The sequence below is a fragment of the Oreochromis niloticus genome, linkage group LG19, assembly GCF_001858045.2.
Source record: "Oreochromis niloticus isolate F11D_XX linkage group LG19, O_niloticus_UMD_NMBU, whole genome shotgun sequence".
In the NCBI taxonomy this organism is placed as follows: Eukaryota; Metazoa; Chordata; class Actinopteri; order Cichliformes; family Cichlidae; genus Oreochromis; species Oreochromis niloticus.
Window position 1 is genome coordinate 24,467,725 of NC_031983.2, and position 18,965 is coordinate 24,486,689.

At 38.7% G+C, this 18,965-nt stretch overlaps 1 protein-coding gene across 5 annotated transcripts in view; it reads left to right on the top strand.

Moving 5' to 3' along the window:
- Positions 1 to 18,965, top strand: part of alk (ALK receptor tyrosine kinase) — a 482,106-nt gene that overhangs the window by 381,009 nt on the left and 82,132 nt on the right. For all 5 annotated transcript variants that reach the window (XM_025900878.1, XM_019349050.2, XM_019349049.2 and 2 more), the window contains one exon: positions 15,452 to 15,585. In XM_025900878.1, the coding sequence (XP_025756663.1) occupies positions 15,452 to 15,585 (134 nt within the window). The remainder of the gene's footprint in view (positions 1 to 15,451; positions 15,586 to 18,965) is intronic.

Here is an 18,965-nt window from a genome sequence, read left to right on the forward strand (position 1 = left end):
GCATCCCTAAATGGTACAGGTCAAAGTTACACACACACACATGCATTCTAACACAATAATCAGCGTTCACCTTAAAGTTGACTGTTTTGGCTGCTCTGCCACATCACGGCCACATTTCTGTCACTTCTGTAAGTTACCTCAGTTTCCCCTTTTCATATTTTTTAATAAGACAGAGACGAGTCGTGAAGTTGTTATATGCGTCATCGAGCAGCAGCTCCTCAATGCACAAAATTTAATCATGCAACCCACATGAGGTGGACGTAATTGGGCACTGTTTTGGTGCTTTGGTAATATGCAGTGCATCCCTCAAATTAGGCACTGTAATTGGAACAAACATACTGGTCCTGCTTGCTTCAGATTGGCTGCGAAGATTTAATCAAGTGAAAGACTCGGTCTTATCAATCCAAAGAGATGCTGTGTAAGGCGGAAGAATAACACATTAATATGATTTGCTACACACAGTGCTCACACGTTTTTATGCGCATGCAAAGGCTGAAATTTTTTCCAAACATCTTAGAAAACATTTCATACAATATATGTATTCATGGGATTTTGGAGCAGGGAGTTTGTGATGAGCGCAGTCATATTGAGAAACCCAAATACATACACCTAACCTCTGTGCTAAGATGTAATCTGTGTAGGCAGTGATGCACGAATATTTTGGAACACAAAAATTGCACTGCGCTGTCCGAATTAAATAGGCACTCCCGGTCACGCCAAGCTTGAATGGTCACAGGCAAAGCAGGCACTGTCACTTCACAGGCCCACGCTCGGTGAGTTTCATCTGTGTAGCACAAATTCTGAGCTCTAAATTCAGTTATTTATTAATAACTGCAAACTAGTTGAGCTCTGGGACTCAGCCTTTACTCACTGTAATTAACTGTATTTTTCATGAAATGCATAAAAGGATGTTGATAGAACCGTTCAGTCATTTTCATGACTGAAAATGAAAGATGTAACATTAATAGGGATTTGTGCATAAAACATAAAGTTTATCTCACAGGAGCAAGCAGAAATTTGATCATGGATTTGTTCTACATGAGTGCAGCTTATGTGATTATTCATGCAGAATACAGTCATATTTACAACAAACAATGCTCAACCAGGCAGCAACCGAGGCTCCAATACGTGGTGCATCACTTTGTCTCTCCTCAGAAAATGTAGTTGCTTTTGTTCTCTTAAAGTTTTGTAAATTACTTTGTAATGTTTGCCAGCTATTGTTGAAGGGTGTGTGTGTTTTATTGGTTTTTCTAAGAGTGGAAAAAATTTCCATTTTAATGAATGACATGTTTTATTTGACAAAATAGGCTTTTCATGTTGCAGGTAAGAGAAATGTGACACCGTCGCAGGGACTAGAATAGCACATTAGTCATCTGTGCAAAAAGGTTTAATAATAGCGACATGACACATTCAGGATTAAATATGATATCTATATCATGTATCCACGCCCTCGTTCTCATAGCTTTACCACTGTTTGATCATCCTAACCTATAAAACATACCCAAAATTACTTTTAGACAAAAACCGAGTACTTGTTTATCCAAAAGCATTATCTTTAAAGAAATGAAAAAGCCCACTAACTGTATAAAATGTAACATTTTTTTGTTTGTCACATTTACAGTAAAGTAAAACAAAAACATATTTAGTTCAACTAATTCCATGTAGCCTTTTAAAGCAGTTTTCAAACTTCAATTGCTTAACCCGTTTCGTCTCGTTGTGAATCGTGCTGAAAGTCAACTCTGGCCACGTTGCATTAAAGGAAAGAAAACAGAGGAAGCACTGTTCCTTGAAGTCCCATCTACTGCTCATATTTGGTTTAGCCAGCATTCCACACGAAAAGCAAATCATATCGCATTCACATTGATTTGTGCTTTCTAAGCTCACAGCCCAGCATTCACTCCCTTGTGCTTCCTATTTAAACATAAAAAAAACATTCCTTGCATAGAACCCAGGGCCCAAGGTTTACAAGTAAACACCACTTAAATATTCCCTTTTAGTTTACAATATATAGGCAGCCTCATTTGAGCCTGAGCATTGAAGAAAACATGAAATAGAAATCCAGTGCATTCATCATCATGTACTGTAGGCCCTTTTCAATGTTTATTCATTAAGGTTTTGTGTATACAAAAGAACATGAAAGATTTTAAAGCTGGTAAACATATTTAACTGGGATTATTATCAGAAAAATAATGAACTGTATATATTTCAGGTGCCATCTGGTGCAATAGTATCCTAAGGTCCGTTCCATTTATTTCTGACTTGATTCTCGCTCATTAATTCAGTTATTTTGAAATCCTAATCAACAAGACAAGTATGTTTGCCATATGGATATTGGAATACGTTCCTCCCTAAAATAGCATCCTTCATACAGATCCCATCTGTGTACGCATCTTTATGCAGACAACCATTAAAACGCAGCTTTCCTAGTTTGTTTTGTTTGTTGTTTGTTTTTTAATACTTTCTGTAATTCCTTGCCAGATTGCTTGTAAACTGTTGGTTAACTGGCCATTAAAGGCCATTGAAATAAATTGTTTTGGTTTGTGCAGTTTACAAAAGATCTCAAGTTTTTCCATCTCTGGGGAGTCTCACACATGATCTTGGGTTTGTAGCCATAAATGTGGACATCATGCTAATGTCTTTGAGTAAAGTTGCATCATTCACAGTTAAAAATAATCCTTATTGATCTCATATTGTCTGAAATGGCAAATGTTTCAAAGAAATGGTTGCTCTTCATAAACAGATTAACACAAGGTGGGTGCGGCTGCCCTGCTCACTGCTCAAGCTGTGTACCTGAGATGACCATATTAAACATATCTGCTTTCGCTGACATCATACAGAGCCAAGAGTACAAAAAAAAACTACGTGTAACACAGCTTTCAGTCTGAGGCAATCTGGGCTTTTTGCTCAGAGGGATTACTTGTACATATGCTATAGTAAATGTCTGAAGCTTTAGCCATGTTTAATATTTGTGTTCATGTTATACTTTAGCTCCAGCCTTAAGTTTTTAAATGAATGGCTGGATGGATAGATGGAATTTAAAAACTGATTTAAATTTCAGGTTCTTATATACATCTAACATCTACTTAAGCATTAAACTACTGAAAATCTAGTTCTTCTACATAGAGAAAAGGTAGCAAACCTTTCACTAAAAATTTGTGACTGCCCAGGGACACTCTTTCCGTCTTTCTTCAATCATTTTCCTCCCTGTATAAGCGTGAAAAGCTTATGCTGGCTGGGCGCTGATGGCCAAGTCAGGCAGCTCTAGCTGGTTGTAGCTTTTCACGAACAGCAGTCTGTCAGTTGTCATCTAAAAAGGAAGAAATGAGGGAAATAGGATGTGGCAGGGTTTCGCCAAACTCTGCCACAATTCCCATTCTTAGTCACGGTTTAGTCACATATAGGTCTTTGCTTTGAGTGTGTCCTTCTAGATAACGTCTTAGAACTGCGTGGCCCTTAGAACTGCACATGTCTTTGTATTCATGTCCTTCTGGGTTGATTGGTAGTTTGTTGCACCGCCAAGGTTTCTACTATAAATGAATACAAGATACTACTGAAGTGGCTACTTTCTTTGTGAAAAAAATGCAAGTAGAATGTTTGAAGAATAAAAATCTTCAAGCCTCTCATGTCCTTGTTTATGTTCCACCAAGGAGTACAAAGTAGAATCTGGATGAGCAGTTTCCAGGGCAAACTTTCTGCACATCTGTCCCATACGCTGAGAGCAGGGAGACTAGCAGATAGCAGATGTGTTCTTTGCACGCGCATGTGAGGGGAAAATTGTTCTAACATGCAAGGTAACGTGCAATTCTGGTGACAGACAAATTAGTCAATTAGGAGAGGGTGACTTTGTTCTTTTGTCTTAAGCCATCATCCATTTCCTGTGAACTTAACAGCGTTTTTATGTTACAAAGTGCATGTTTTAATCACAAGTGCTGTCACTCGATTGGAGCAATTTCCTGTGGCTCTGTAAAGGACGAGGGTGCAGAGTAATTGAATTTGGGTCATAATTAAAAAGTGCAAGGAGCCATGTGATCTCTCCCCCCACGCCTTTCATCTTCGTAATAGCGCAGCAGTTTACATTGAGAGGCCAAGTTTTCATCACTGAAATTAGTAATTTATTGAGGTCTTGCATGCTTTATGTGCCATGCAGGGTAGAACAACAGCCTTATTAAATTGGATATGCAGTTTAATTTGACACTGACAAGAAAAAAAAACACAAATGAGCTGAGGTTCAGCCATGTACAGAGGAGAACGGGCAGCAAAAGCAAAATAAATGACAAGGCTGATATCAGTTTGCCATGATAATATCCATGAGCATTTCCTTGAGTTGAGCAAAAAAGTACTACACATTATATTCGCAAAGAGAAGGTGATTTCCATTTTTTCTCTACAAGCTATTTTAATGTGTCTCTGTGGTTCCTTTAGGCTCCGACTCTGATATTTCCAACTTTTACAACTGCTGTGATATTTCAATCAGCACAATATCATTACTGTGGCTGTTGAGTTGTAACCTCTGAGTTATTCTGAACAGGAGGGTGTAGGTGGAATAACACATCTGATTATAGAACCGCACGAAGAAACCAGCTCAAAAAAAATCAATGGGAGAGAAGCAATGTAACTAATGGTTGCACGGATAGAGAGGAAACTATAGGAAATGAAATTATAACACATGGGAAAAGACAGAGACAGAAAGCAGATGGGATAGCTTTTGACATGTTGTGCCTCTCAACAATATACTGAATAGAATATTATACGACACATGCATCAACTGAACACTGTGGTTTGGCTTAACACTTGCATTGTTGGTTCTTTGTAAGCTGGCGAAATATAAAGATGCTACTGCAGCTATGAATAATGGCGTCAGCAGATGTGGAAAATGTTGAGTCAACTGGACTGCTGCTGCTTTTTGGTGTCACTTTTATCCTTGCCATTGCTCACTGCTTATTATTCAAGACAATTACCTTACTGCAGTCCACTACATCAACATAAACAACCACAGCAGAATTTATTTATACATAATTTATTTAAAGAATAAATTCAATTTTGGCGGATAATGCCTAAAATGAAACAAAAACAATATACCAGCGTGTGACCTGATAACATTTGAAACAGATTATCAGACGCTATTTACCATACAGTTATTACCATACAGATTGCCCAAAGGAGGTCTCCTCCTACTATTAATAGGCTCATCAACACATGATTTAATGGTGCAGTTCATTTTAAAACTTTAACTAGCCGGTATTGCATGTTAATGATGGGATTGTTTTCTATAGAAAAAAAAATACCAACTTCCAAAAGATTTTTACCTAATCTCCCTGCACTGTTTGTTGTTGCAACACCATGCAACCACTGAAATGACCAACTTGGTTGCAAAACACTTAGAGTTGATGCATATTTTAACATTCATTTAAACGGGCAGAATGTTGAAAGTTAGGATGAAGAGACTGGAAAACTTCTCTGCAACTGATGGGTAGATTCACAATTTTATCTCTACAGTCACCATTTTAACACCATTTTAAATTGTAGGAAGTTTTGCCTCCTTAGAAACAAAGTCTTTCTCAAAAGCCAACAGTTGTATAGTTTTTGATCTGTTGGCATTTGAGTTAGAAGACTGCTATTTAACTTGCAAAAAGAGTTAACAGGTGGAAGGAAACTGACAGTTTATGGGCCCACTTGGTTGAAGTATGAAAATCATCTTTTTATCTAATTTTCAAAATAAACCTGGGATAACTCTAGGAACTCTCCTAATTATTATATGAACTTGTAAGTATTAACTGCTATCTCCCTTCAGCTTTTTCAGTCAATCTTATTTGCTATCACCTTTTTTAGCAACAACCCACAGACGAAGTCCAGCGATAGCAAGAATCCTGCTCTAATTTCTCTGGAAATATATAATCTAGTAAAGTTTGGCCTTCTCCTTCTTGTAGTTTGTGTTTTGTCTTGTTTGTTGTCCTTGGTCTGTCTTTGCTCCTCTGATATGCCTAAAATTGTAAGTTTCCACTCTGAGTTTGGTTTTGTCAGAGTTCCTGCTAAACCGGATTTTTTTTTAATGTTTGTCACTGATTGCATTGTATTTTACCTGTCTGTTGAGCCTAGTATTAGGTGGAGGAGGGCGCCTACTGACCAATTATGAGTGGCTGATTACACCTGATAAAGGCCATTTATTGAGCTGCCTGATATGTAAATCAAGTGCCAAAGTAAAGGTAATGAAAGAACGGTGTGTTGAGAAAAATATGATGAATTTATAGCTGCAACATAAAAACACAGGACAAGTCGCACACACAAACATACTTGTACGAAGCCAGCTGGTCACTGTAGTGGAGAATCAAACTGAATGTGACTTTTTTGTGTGCTTCATTGGTATCATCCCACACACTGGTGGGCCACTGGGAGAGTTTCTTGCTCCTCCAGATGGACAGGCTGCCCCTGGTTATTGAGGCTCTTCTGTTATAGTGGCAAAATGAACTGGTGCCTCTTTTTTGTAAACCTCAGATACTTTTCAAATAAATTCTGAAGCCTGCGAAAATTGGCAAGAGATATCAGAGTGCAGATGGGCAGTTAACTGACGCAACCTGCCTGTCACCATTGAATAACAAGATACATAATCCTGTTTCATAAGCTTTTTTCTTTTTTTGGGGGTCCACAACCTTCTTCTTCATAACACCAAAGTCATTCTTTTTGTGTTGCTTTGTCTGCTGGAACCCCAGGAGATTTAATATTATAAGTACAGTGACCAATGGACAAATAGCTTATATCAGCTAAACATCAGTTGGGCTTCAATCGTAACTCACTGATGCTCAGTCTTTTAGATCATCATTTAACTGTAACTGTTAAGTAACATGTCCATAAGGTCAGCAAAACGTGAAGTTCATTGTTTTCTTTTTTAATCCTATGTATTTTTTGCAGCGTGCTCAATGGTTTGAACTCATTTCATTTGGATTATGATTTCCAAGCTAACATCCACCCTGTGTGCTAAGACAATTTACTGATGACGGGATCTTCGACAGGGGATGCCAAAGATAACATTTCATTACAAGACTGTAATCATTATCAGATCTGATTTAACACTTGCTCAGGACATTAGCAAAATGTGTTCTCTACAGAGCTGAAGAAGGAAGCTCGGAAAATGAAAATAGGGGTGACTGTAGGCCTGCCATTCTTTTGATATATAGCCGTCATGTACATTTAATAGAGAAATATCCCAGTCATCTTTTAATCACATCATACCCTTCACCATTCCTTTCTAAAGTTCTCTATTAAATCATTTCAGATCAAAGTACTTATGGTCAGCAAAAATTCCCTGTATGGTTTCACCTCTATTAATTGTAGCAAAATTTATTTTATTTTTGAGTGTTATGGAAATGCAGATAAAAGAAAGATAAGCATGCATTACTGCAGGTATTTCTGAAGCTTATCCTTTCTCTTAGAGTTTTCTTTACATAAATGATCTGTCATATCTCCCAAACGGTGCAGGAAGTAGCCGGGCTATTTTCTGGCTGCTGTGCTTGAAAACAGCACAATTGAATTTGACCCTTTGAGTCGAACCTAAAATAGCGAGACTTCACCAAATAGAAATACCAACTCCAGTAATGCGTCTTTGCAGCGGGGCGTGGTCGGTGGCACGGCTGCGGGGGGAGGCGGACACACCTGAGCTGCATCAGCCCGTCACGCCTTCTCTGCATATTAAAGGACTGAACTCAGTCCTGACTGGGTTGTTGTTGTTGATGTGTGCGGCTGGCGGCTGAAAAGCTGCAGCCGAGAGTGTAAAGTTGCGACAACCGGGAATAAAGTGTGTGTGAAATTAAAGAATGTGATTAGGTTCATCATTCACATGCCACAGTCTTCAGTTTTCAGTTGAAAGTTATCTTATTTTGTCTTACGTGTGTATCAATATAGACTTTATCGCATTGTTTGAACATGATAATCATAAAAAGAACATTTTAGTTAAAAAATTAAATTTCACTTCACTGTTTGGCTTCTTGCCCCAGTGGCTAGGTTGTATGTAATCAAGGTGGAGTATACCTTGAGTATATCTTATTCAGGCATGACCGTGTACTCAGGCTAAGCACAGCAGCTCGACCAACACTCTGCTACGTATCCAGCCAGTTATCTCTTTTAGACCCTGCTATTTAAACTGAATTAGCCTGCCCACAGCCGCTGAGCACCAGCAAGCCACTTTGCAGCTTACTTCTACTCCAGCTTCACCATTTCATGCTGTTTATGACTAAATTATTGTCATATATTTTGTCACTAATGTGGTTTATGCTGGGTCTTGGTCCTGCTCTCCCTGCTTCTGACCTTTCATGACTCCAAACAGTAGGGATAAGAGGACAATTAATTATTGCTCATTGAGTATAACTTATTGGAAAATCCATCATAGGTCCAGGCTTCAAAATGGAAGTGAAGCTGCCAGGTCAAAATAGGAGTCAGTGTGCAGTTACCAACACATCAGCTCTATCTTTGAATATTCATGAGCTTCTGTGAAAAGGCACATGTGTTTTCAAAAACTTCTGCAATTCATATATCCTGTAATTACTGTAAACAAACCTTTCTGAAGTAGGCACATTGCAGTAGGAGGTGTGACCATTGATTACCCACTTGGTCTGCCTTTGGATTTTTTTTTTTTGTCTGTTTTTAGGCCATCTGAAAATACCACACTGACATGAATCCCTGGTGGACCCGCTTGCATCCTATTTCTTTTTTTTTTTTCTTTTAATCTGGGGTTGTTTATTTGGTTGGGTTTGCTTTCATCCTCTGTAATTTGCTTGTGGCAGATTGTTCATTTTTCAGTCACAGAATAATTTGCTCTGCACTGTAAATGCAAGATAGCTGTATTCAGGTGTGACTCATCTGAATGTACAATGGCTAATGCTTGCCTTGAGTGCGATCCCAAGTTTTAGTCTGCAAATTATGTGAAAGCCTCGTGATTACTGTCGTCTAAGCCATTCTTCCAAAGTTGATAGTGTTCACAAACTGCTAAAATCAAACCATTTTTGTTATTCACTATCTAAAAGGTATATATTTGTTGATACCAAAGTTCGGCTTCCTAGAATGAGGTGTATACTGAGTTATTTTTCCTGCATAACAAATATTTTTTTAAAAATCTTGGAGACATCTTTGAGAGAGAGAGATTAAAAACATGTCCCTAATATGAAACAACCCTGCTTATCTTATCCACCCTATCGGTCTAGTGGCATTACAGCATAACAGATACCATTCAAAAGCGTCCTGCATAGCGTGGAGGAGTGGCATTCATTCAGCTCGGCTATGTCAGGCCATTCAGTCTAATCTGTACTTCTCTTGACATATTGGCTTAAGCTTGTTGTGCACTATGCCATTTGACAGTCAAAATCAATGTGGCTTAAGTAGAGATCCCGATCCAGCAGCAATCCCCCCACCCACCTCCGAAGTCCTTAACCCCAGTTGCCTCCATGCTTACCTATTTTGTACCAGCATCATTTTCAATCAATCTCATCTTTCCACCATGAAAAAAAAATACCACTTCGATCTAAAATAGCCAGAATGATCAAAATCACTGCCTATGTCTCTTAGGGAGTAAAAATTCCATTACCATGTAAAGCAGTCTCCATTTCTGTCCTCCCCTTCCTTTGGTTTTACTGCAGATACATTCAACAGGGTACTTGGACTCTGAAAAACCTTTTCCATTCTGTGCACTCAGACTTGAGGACCCATGTTAAATGGCTTTGCCAATACTATAGGCTGCATTTTGTTATTACCCAGCATATTATAGTTAAAATGTTTCTGTCATAGAATCACTCGTTTGGTTTCTACAGAGAGCCACTCAAGCAACAGGAGATATTGTTGAGTTTACTAGTTTATTGAATGAGCATGTTTCTGATGTAAAAGACAAAAATGCAGTAATTTCTCTTTTCTGGCATATGTATGCAGGTTAGCTGTGTTTCTTTCTTTCCACTTTTGACAACAGATATTTAGCATTTCATCATAAAGGAGTAAAAACATCACCAAACTGCTGTAAGCTTTGGATCTCTGTCCTTTATTTGTAAGAAAACAAAACAAAATTCTCCCTCATCTACGTCTTATAAGCAACTATATGAAACATCTAGGTTTAAAGAAAGTTCTATGCTTTACAAAGTTTAAAACTGTTTCCACCTGCACCAAGTGTTTTAATTATCTAGGATAAAGCTGTAAAGACAATTATGGAAAAACAGTATACACATGTGCTCTAATAGGGTCAGAGGTTAGCGGAAATAAGGCCCAAGCAGACAGTTTTGGGCTACAGCTGCCTGTCTTGGCTCCCCTGTCACTTTTGGAGCCAGCCTCTAGTGGCCATTCGAGGGAATGGAGTATTTGTCAGGCCTTGATATTGCTACCAAAATCATTTTTCTACATTTATATCAACTGAAGTTAATCATATGACCAAACAAAAGCTAATCTAGACCGTATCTTCAGTCCAACTCGGGATCACCCACACACATGGATAATAGTCCTGTATATGGGGCAATTATAAAGCTTGTCTCTGTGCAGTATGCTCACTCTGGCAGTGTCCACCTCACAGCATTAGTGAAGCATTACCACACTGAAAGAACATACAACATAACTCACGTCTTTGTCTATTGTTTGTCCTGATAGATGAGAGTCACAGATAATGCAAAACAGAACCCATAACAAATAAGTCGTAATGTGGTTAGGACATAAGCAGCCTACTAACACACACATGCACACACACTCACAGCAAATGAAAATTAAAAGAGCTACGTTAGCCAGAGCAGAGCACTAGGGGAGCATAAATGAATAGCATTATGAAATGAGAATTGTCAATTGGCAGCAAAGATTAGTCGGTCTGAGCTGTTTTGTTCTGTTTTCCTGTGGTGAAGAAAACATTCCCATCATGGGAGAGTCGTAGAAAAAACAGCAGTCTGCACAAAGGTCAGGTGATTTTAAATAACCAGCAGGCCTTTATGACACAGAGGACCATAATGAGAATTATTAGCATCTGCACTCAGATTAGTCATGTATATCTATTTCCCACATGAGAGCTCTTTATCATCCATTATCATTTTTTTGTATTTTTATTTAGGACTACTGTGCCTCGTATGGTATACTATTAATTAGATTTAAATGTTTGACTGATGTATTCCGGCAGCTCTTTTCGGATCCACCGCTTTGTTAACGAGTCCCATGAGTGCCAACACAGACATAGCATGAAAAACATGAAAATAATTCAGTACACTAAGACTTGCACAGAATTTTATCCTGTTACTGGACAGAAATCAAGTTTCCAATGTGCTTCCAAAGTTTTTGGACCCCTTCGATTTCCAGACACAAGTTAAAGCTAATTCCTCATCAGTCTCGAGACAGTGCTCTATATTGATAAAGCAGTTTTGTTTTAGGAGTGTTTTGTTCCTTTTTATTGAAGTGAAAAGGCTGAAAAACCCTGAAAATTCATATCATCATTCATAGTCAGATCTTTGTTATCACTGTAGCTGTTGAGTTCTGGTCCATCGGGCTTCTTTTGAGCGGTATGGAGATTGCAGACCTCGAGAAGAATACAAGAATGTTTCTGCAGTAGCACTAAGCATGAACTTGGCACATTTTTTGCTACTATTGAAGAGCATAATAGGGTCCGTTGTTCTTAAATAAACTAACTCTGGAACCAGTAGCAGTCTTCTTAAATCTGCCCAACCAGCCAAACTAAGTAAGCAGGTAAAGTCCTCCACTAGCTAGCTAACCAAGAACACCAAAAACACTAAGAACATAGCAAAACAGCTGAAAACTTAAATTGTTAATGATCACATTGGAAATGGTGCAGCATACATCCATGCTACATTATAGGTTTTACTAATTTTGTCTTTGAATATATGAATCTAACTGAGGTTGCCTTGAGTAGTGTTGAATTGATCCATTTTAAACATCCCTGCACACTAACAATCCTGTTGTTATCATGTAGCCAAACCATTTCAATATTTAGCTGAGCTGGTGGTGAATTTAGCAAGATCATGTGTATATTACTTAGTTGGCAAATCATTTCAAGGTTATCAAGGAGACAGTGGCAGCTCTTATCTAGGTTTTCATTTCCTTCTTATTAAGGGGAATGACAGGTAGCAGGTCCCATACCGCAGAGCTGTTCTCTAATGGTGTACTATGGTGCTGTAACATCACTTCCCATCTTCCCTCCACTGTGAGCAGTGTCTGGGTGAAAAGAGGGGGAGAGAGATGGTGCAGAGACGGTTTAGCGAAAAGTAAATGGAAAGAGGTGAAAGCACCAGAAAGAGGGAGGACAGAGGAGAGGCAATGCAACATAAAAAAGAAGGGGAAAAAACATAAGAAGGAAAGCTGGTGAAAGTAGCAACGCAAAGCCTGCTGAGTTCGAGCGCAGACATTGGGGAAATCAGAAAAGCTCAGAGCCTGTTTGTGTAGTGGGGGCTTGTGTGCGCATTCATATTTGCTGTACTCTTACTAGCACGATTCTACCCAAACAAAGCACAAAATAAACCCCAAAATAAACACAGACAGCTCCCTTTTACCCAGTGCTCTTGTCATAATTGAAAGCTAGAGACCTGCTGAGATCTCTCAAAATAACATCAGTAATGGTCTATGGCTTAAAACCTTTATAAAGCAGTGAAAGTGTTTCAATTTGGTTTTCTTAATCCTTGTGTGGAAATAGATCTAAGTTACCTAGGTGTGGGGAAATAAATCTGTGAAAAGAAACACAAGACTTCCTACCAATGCATTCCCATTGACTCCAAGGTCTTCTATCAAGGTGGAAATTTGCTTTTTTAGCCCGGAGGTGTGCATTATTTTCTGTAGTATTTCATTTACTTTCTTCACAACCACTCAAGGTTTGACCACAACCTACCAAACTATTTCTCAAAGTTGTTAGAAACGAGCAGTCTTGAGAAGGAAATCTTTGTGTGGTCACTGAAAATGTCTCAAGACTTATATCAATGAGTTGAAATCACAAGACTCAGATTTCTATTTAATGAAAGACTTCATGGACAGCCAAACTTCCAGGAAAAATGTGAAAAATTATATTATTTTTCCAGATCGGTGCAAAAAAGTCAAAACTTCACAGATACATTGCATTGTGAAATTATTGATTACACATCACCGTATTTGGTATGATGTTCTGTACTCTTGGCTGATGCTAATGCTATTGTGCAGTGAGAGCCATGTCTTTGGGTACCTTTCAAAAATGGTCAATAAATATCATCTCTGGCTCTGGGGAGGCTAAATACATCTACAATACAGAAACTAGGCTTGGACTCTCAATGAAATAGTCAAAAGCATAAAATTTAGTATTTTTACAATAAAGACATACTTTTGATTTTCCTCCAACTAACACCTGATTTATGTTCAGCACTGTCCCCTTTGGCATTTCTGGGTACTGTTTCCTCACAGTTTTTGAATTTATCAGTAGGAGGATAACAATGTTATGTCACAAATGTCATCAAATTCCTGGAAGGAGATTGCTGAAACTATTGGAATGGATGTGAGGGGATGTACACTGAAGTGGAAAAACTATAGGGACAAAAGTGTTCGACAAAAACAAAGAACGAGGATCCAGGAGGGGAAAAAGGTTATGTCGGCTGGCAATCCATGTAAAACACCAGGACACGACCACATGGTAGTTAACATGTAATGCGAGCAGTTTGTTTTGTTTTCATAAAAAAGTAATAATTAAACTTTACAGTTCCTCCCAAACTGCAGTAAGTTACATCTACTCTGACTGAATAAAGTGCTGCAAAGAGGTGCAAATAATTAGCTGAAAATGAGTTTCTGTACACCTGCCTTTACTTGGCATATCTGACCTTATCAAAGAAAAGCAGGTGCAGCAGATTTATATAACAAAACAAATTTATTTTGATTTGCTTATATCATTTTCCGGTGTTTTTATATCTTCACCAGAGCCATGTGATAACAGGACATTGACCCTTTTGTCTTATAATTCTTAATAACTGTTTTGTTCCTTTCGCTCATACCGAGGCTGCTGGCTTGTGCCTGGCTGCCTTTGTTTTTAGCCTCTTCAAAATGTCCATGTTTAGCTGGATGAAGGTGGTTTAAGATTCGGATCAGCATTTTTGGTATAAAGTATAAGCGATTATCTGCCTGCACCCCTCTCTGCATGTTATGCATGCATGAAAGGGACCGGCTCATAATCAGACGTTTGTGAAAGTGACTGGCCAGCTACCAAATCAGGGCCAAGAATTCCAACAATTCGCCATTTCCGGTCCCTGGTTGGTCGATGCCTCTCTACTTATTTTAGCTTCAGTGTTAGTTTTATTATTTTAGTAATGTTATCAACTCCTGACTTTCGCCGTCACAATCCTCTGTTTGTTGGTGGATTGGCAGCATGTGGCTTATGTGTGACATAAACTTCAATCACAAAAGCATTATTACAATTTAGTTCAGTCTAAAAACAACATATTTGCTTTTGTTTTCAGTCAACAGAGATATTTGTTTAAGTTTTCACTTGTATTTTCTGTTATTTCAGTAGTTTTTTTTAGATGCAGCTTAAGATGCACAAAAGATAATTAAAAATGTTATCTACAGTATATAATTCACAGAAGTTTATTAAATAACAGCTAAATATATTTGTCATTATGTAAACATTAAAGTGAGAGCATGAGCATTGTAATGTGCTGCAGTCGATGAAACATGTCAAAGATGTAGTTAATAAAATATGTTTATTATTATGTATGGTGTAGTTTTTTCACCTGTTACTATTGTAGTAATAGTACAACATATTGAACTTTTGTAGCTTTCTGTAGCCTTTGTGCGGGTGTGTCTGTGTGCAGGTGTGGCATGTACGATCTCATCAGGGAAGTAGCTGTTCACAGGACATTAACTATACATGTTGTCATGATTTGTATGTAGGGATGGGCAGGAGACAGGAGGAGGGGAGAGAGAGGGAGAGAGAGAGATTGTTGATGAGCTCGGAGCCAAAGAGAAATCAGCACAATTTGCTTAATAAAATTAGGGACAGTTGAACTGCACAAAGCCAGCTGGGCGCTTGAGGGAAAACAGCATTCGGTGCAGGACTTTCAGCTCGCTAACACACTAGAACTTGGCCTCAGTGTGTTGGCGATTCTTGACCACACACTTTCTGTATTTGTGGCTTCAATCAGCGTGTGCCGGCTTCACACCGCTTATTGTAATCTTTCAACAAGGGCACCACCTGACACCTGGCCACCTCTAAAACCTCCTCTACACCTTAAGAGTCTGGGTGGCCTCAAAGGGTGGGCCATGCATCACCATGCAAAGGAAGAAAGGGACCCTCCCAAAATGGAAGGGAATGAGGCAGCAACCATGTCAGCCTCCAGTGCAGCCCTGGACAGTCCCACCTCTGTCGTCCAGGCTGAGCAGGCCCAAGCTACACTCACCCCTCTTAACCGCAGCCGGTGTAGGTTTTTCTGTCAGCCATGGTGTCTGCTCTTCGCACTGATCCTGCTCCTGCTTTCTCTTCTTGGCAGCTGGGCAGTGGTCCACCTCACCCTGGGGGCAAACGGAGGATCACCTTTTCGGATCTCAGCCAGCTACGATCAGGGGATCCCACAGGATGATACGGCCACCATTGAGCCCCACTTCACCACCAACTGCACCATGGGTAAGTAGCTGCCACTGATGTGTGTGATGTGTTTCGTTGCTGTTGTAAAAGTTAATTAATTAAAGTTTAAGACTTTTAAGAGTGGCTTTCATCAGTCAGTAATTCCAAAAGAGATTTCCAAAAATCACAACAAAATAGTTGTTGTCACTTCTCTACAAATTAAATACTGTGAGGAAGGTAAATCATTTTATATCAGTAACTGAGTAATAAAATTAATATCTAATGAAAGTTATTTGCTGCAAGATTAATTACAAATGGCTCCAAACTGATAGAAATCAATATATCTCATAATAAAATTTGGGATTCTTACGTTTTCAGTCGTTCCCTTGTTTTCAAATGCGTATGTGGACAAATGTGTCTCACATGTCTGCAGAGTGACTGAGTTCTTAAACATGTCAAAATGGAAATTGCATAGTTACACTCAGTCATTTTTAACTTCATTACAGCATGTTGTCGAATGAAATGCGTAGGCTGGTCTAGACTGGAATAATATCCTTCTCTGTCAACCTCGAAAGCTCCTCAAAATTGAGTTAATAAAACTGATTCAATTTCCTCTGAACTAGATGCAGAAGCACAGCAGACTTTTCTCAAACATGTAACGTGTAGAAACACAGATAAAATCCTTGTTTCCTCTAACTGGCAGATGTTTGATGGGCAGAAAAGTGCAAATTAGCACCTGTTTGTCACACCAACCCGGTGCTGATTTACTGGAAGAGAATGCTTTAATCTGCATGTATAAAATATTTCTATTTAAAAGAAGAAATCAGTAGAAAGCTGTGGGATTTTTCCTAGTATAAGTTTTTAAAAAGCAAGGGTTCGTTTCAGGCTTATTTAGGAAAACTTGTTTACCCAACCAGCTCAGAGACCACAGAACCCACATAAAAAGCAATAATCAAGTCAAGAATGACCAAGAGAAATGGTTCACCATTAGCTTCTTGTAATCAAATAAATTAAATCTTGAAATTGGCAGCAACACGCTGCCAATTTATGTATTACAACATTATATTTATAATGGGAATCCAGCATTATACTTTCCCGTTGAGTCACGTCACCTTTGTTCACGTTATTTGGTGCTTAAAACTCATATTTAAACTGCTGTTCTGGCCATTTTATCCCTTTGATGTTTTTCTAGTTTTGGGTCTTGTTACAAGTGATGCTTGAAAAATGTTTTCTTGTTACCTTTTTATGCACATATTACATGATAATTAGAGCTGCTGCAACAAACTGCAGTGTTACCTTTTTTATTTAAAAGACAACAAATTTAAAAAAAGAAGAAAAATCTCATTTGCATTTAGAAAATTTGGGCTTCTTTCTAAGAATCAGTGTCAGCGTTTGGCAGCTGTAATAGCTTGCAGGGACTCGTTCCATTTTTACTTTTTACTTTTTCCACACACTTTTTTTCTGCCAACCATTTCAAGCTCTGAGATATTTTTTTAAGCACAGCATGTTAAATATCTGCCCACAGATCTTTAGCTGGAGTGCCACTCTGAAAGCTTCAGCTTGAATTTCTTCAAGTACTTCAAGTTGGACTTTGAGGTCTACATTGGAGCTTTGTCCTATTGTTAAAGCCAGCCTCCTTTCACACTTGACTTTCTCAACTGACTGCATGACATAGCACTCATAATTTGCTTTTCATTAGAGGAATTCAATCTGGGCTCTATTCATGCAATCCTTCCTGTGCCATTGGTTATCATACATGCCAAATCTGAATATATCCACACCCACACTTGACAGCATGCAAGGTATTATTTTAATCAAACTCCAGTCATTCTTTCCTCCAGAAATGTGGATTAAGATTTTTAATTCATAATGTCTGCAGCATATGATTTTAAAATGATTAAGATTTTGTTTTTGTGCTGAAGATGCTGAATTTTGTGGGGAAGTCAGTCTTCCATATATTGTGCCCGACTTTCACTTTTTCGTTTAAGGACATTTTGCAGAGTGGAATAAAAGCTGGCAGCTTTCTCATATCTTTCAGACGCCTTTTTCTGCTTTCAAGGCATCAGTTATCTTCAGTTTCTTCAGTGTTTACTCCCGGGAGCCTAAACAGTCAGAAAATTTATGAAGCTCATTGTCAGCAGCTGACAGATGATCTGATCTTACAGCTCCAAACAAGTCAGCTTGGACCTAATTAAGGTCATGAGTCAGAAGGCTCTGAAATTTAACAAGTGAAAGGCTGACTGAACTTTTCTACATGCTACAATTATATGCCATGTTTTTATAAGTTCACAAAATCAAAAGTAACGTGAATTTACATTTGACGATTGTTGCATTATTGAACTGGTTGTTTTTTGCTTCATTCCACTTCAAAAAAATTAACAAATGTGCATTTTAACTTTAGCTGCATGTAAACGATTCTTCCCACGTTTGTGTCGTAGTGATTTCTGGCCACTGAGTCTGGGTTGATCACTTGAACAAAGGACTGACAGATAGACCTGCACTGCACTTTATATTTGACTGCTTGTTATGCTGAGCACTGGAATGCAGTCAAGTGAACCTTTACCTTGTAGTTCTGTATTAAAAAATACAGCACATCTTAAAAAAAAAAAAGGTGATCATTCCCAGAGGCCTTTTTTTAAATTCAGAGAGATGCTCACAGTCCAGCAAATTTAATCCCTTCTGCTTTTATGGAGGGAGAGTCTCTTTGCACTCTGCAACAATGAAATGGCTTTTATGCTTGGTCAATATTTAGCTCTGGGTGAAAGAGGAACTTTGCACCGCAGGAAAGACTTGTCTTGTGGATTTGTCTTCAGATTTGGTTCAAATAAGATGTTTAAACTTGAGTTTGGTTCAAATGTATTATTTGGTTATCAGCTATGTAAATACATTTGTGTGCATGAGTGTGACAAGAGAGGAAGTAAGAGAATGAGAGGAAATGCAGTTCAGTTTAGTATCATATCTATTCTTCCCTTGGGGTAAGTCTTCCCTTACCCCAAAATTCTCTTTGTAAACTGAATCGTTCAATCAAATGCTGCTAATGAAAGTGCAAAATCATAAAAACACATAATTAGCCTAACTTCACATCAAGCAAGACCATTTCCAACTCACTTAAAATATAAGTGATTCTCCTGTGGGTCTTTGTGTAACTGTATGATGCTGCTCATGCAAATCCAGCTTTGGTTGAACAGTATCTAATTGTTCTTTGTTTTGGGTTCACCCTGTTCCTCTTCCCTGACAGTGCATAAGCCCTGGCTGGTAGACAGAGAGAGAAAAGCATGCAGACGTGCCACACTCTCCTCGGGCACCACCTGGGTCCCTAGTGCAACACCCACGACACACATCCCACTTCTAAACAAAGTCCTAATCCGTCTCGGCACGCTCGCCGTGTGGCCTCACCACATTTCGTGGTGTTCTCAACCTCCCCCACTTTTTCCTCCAGC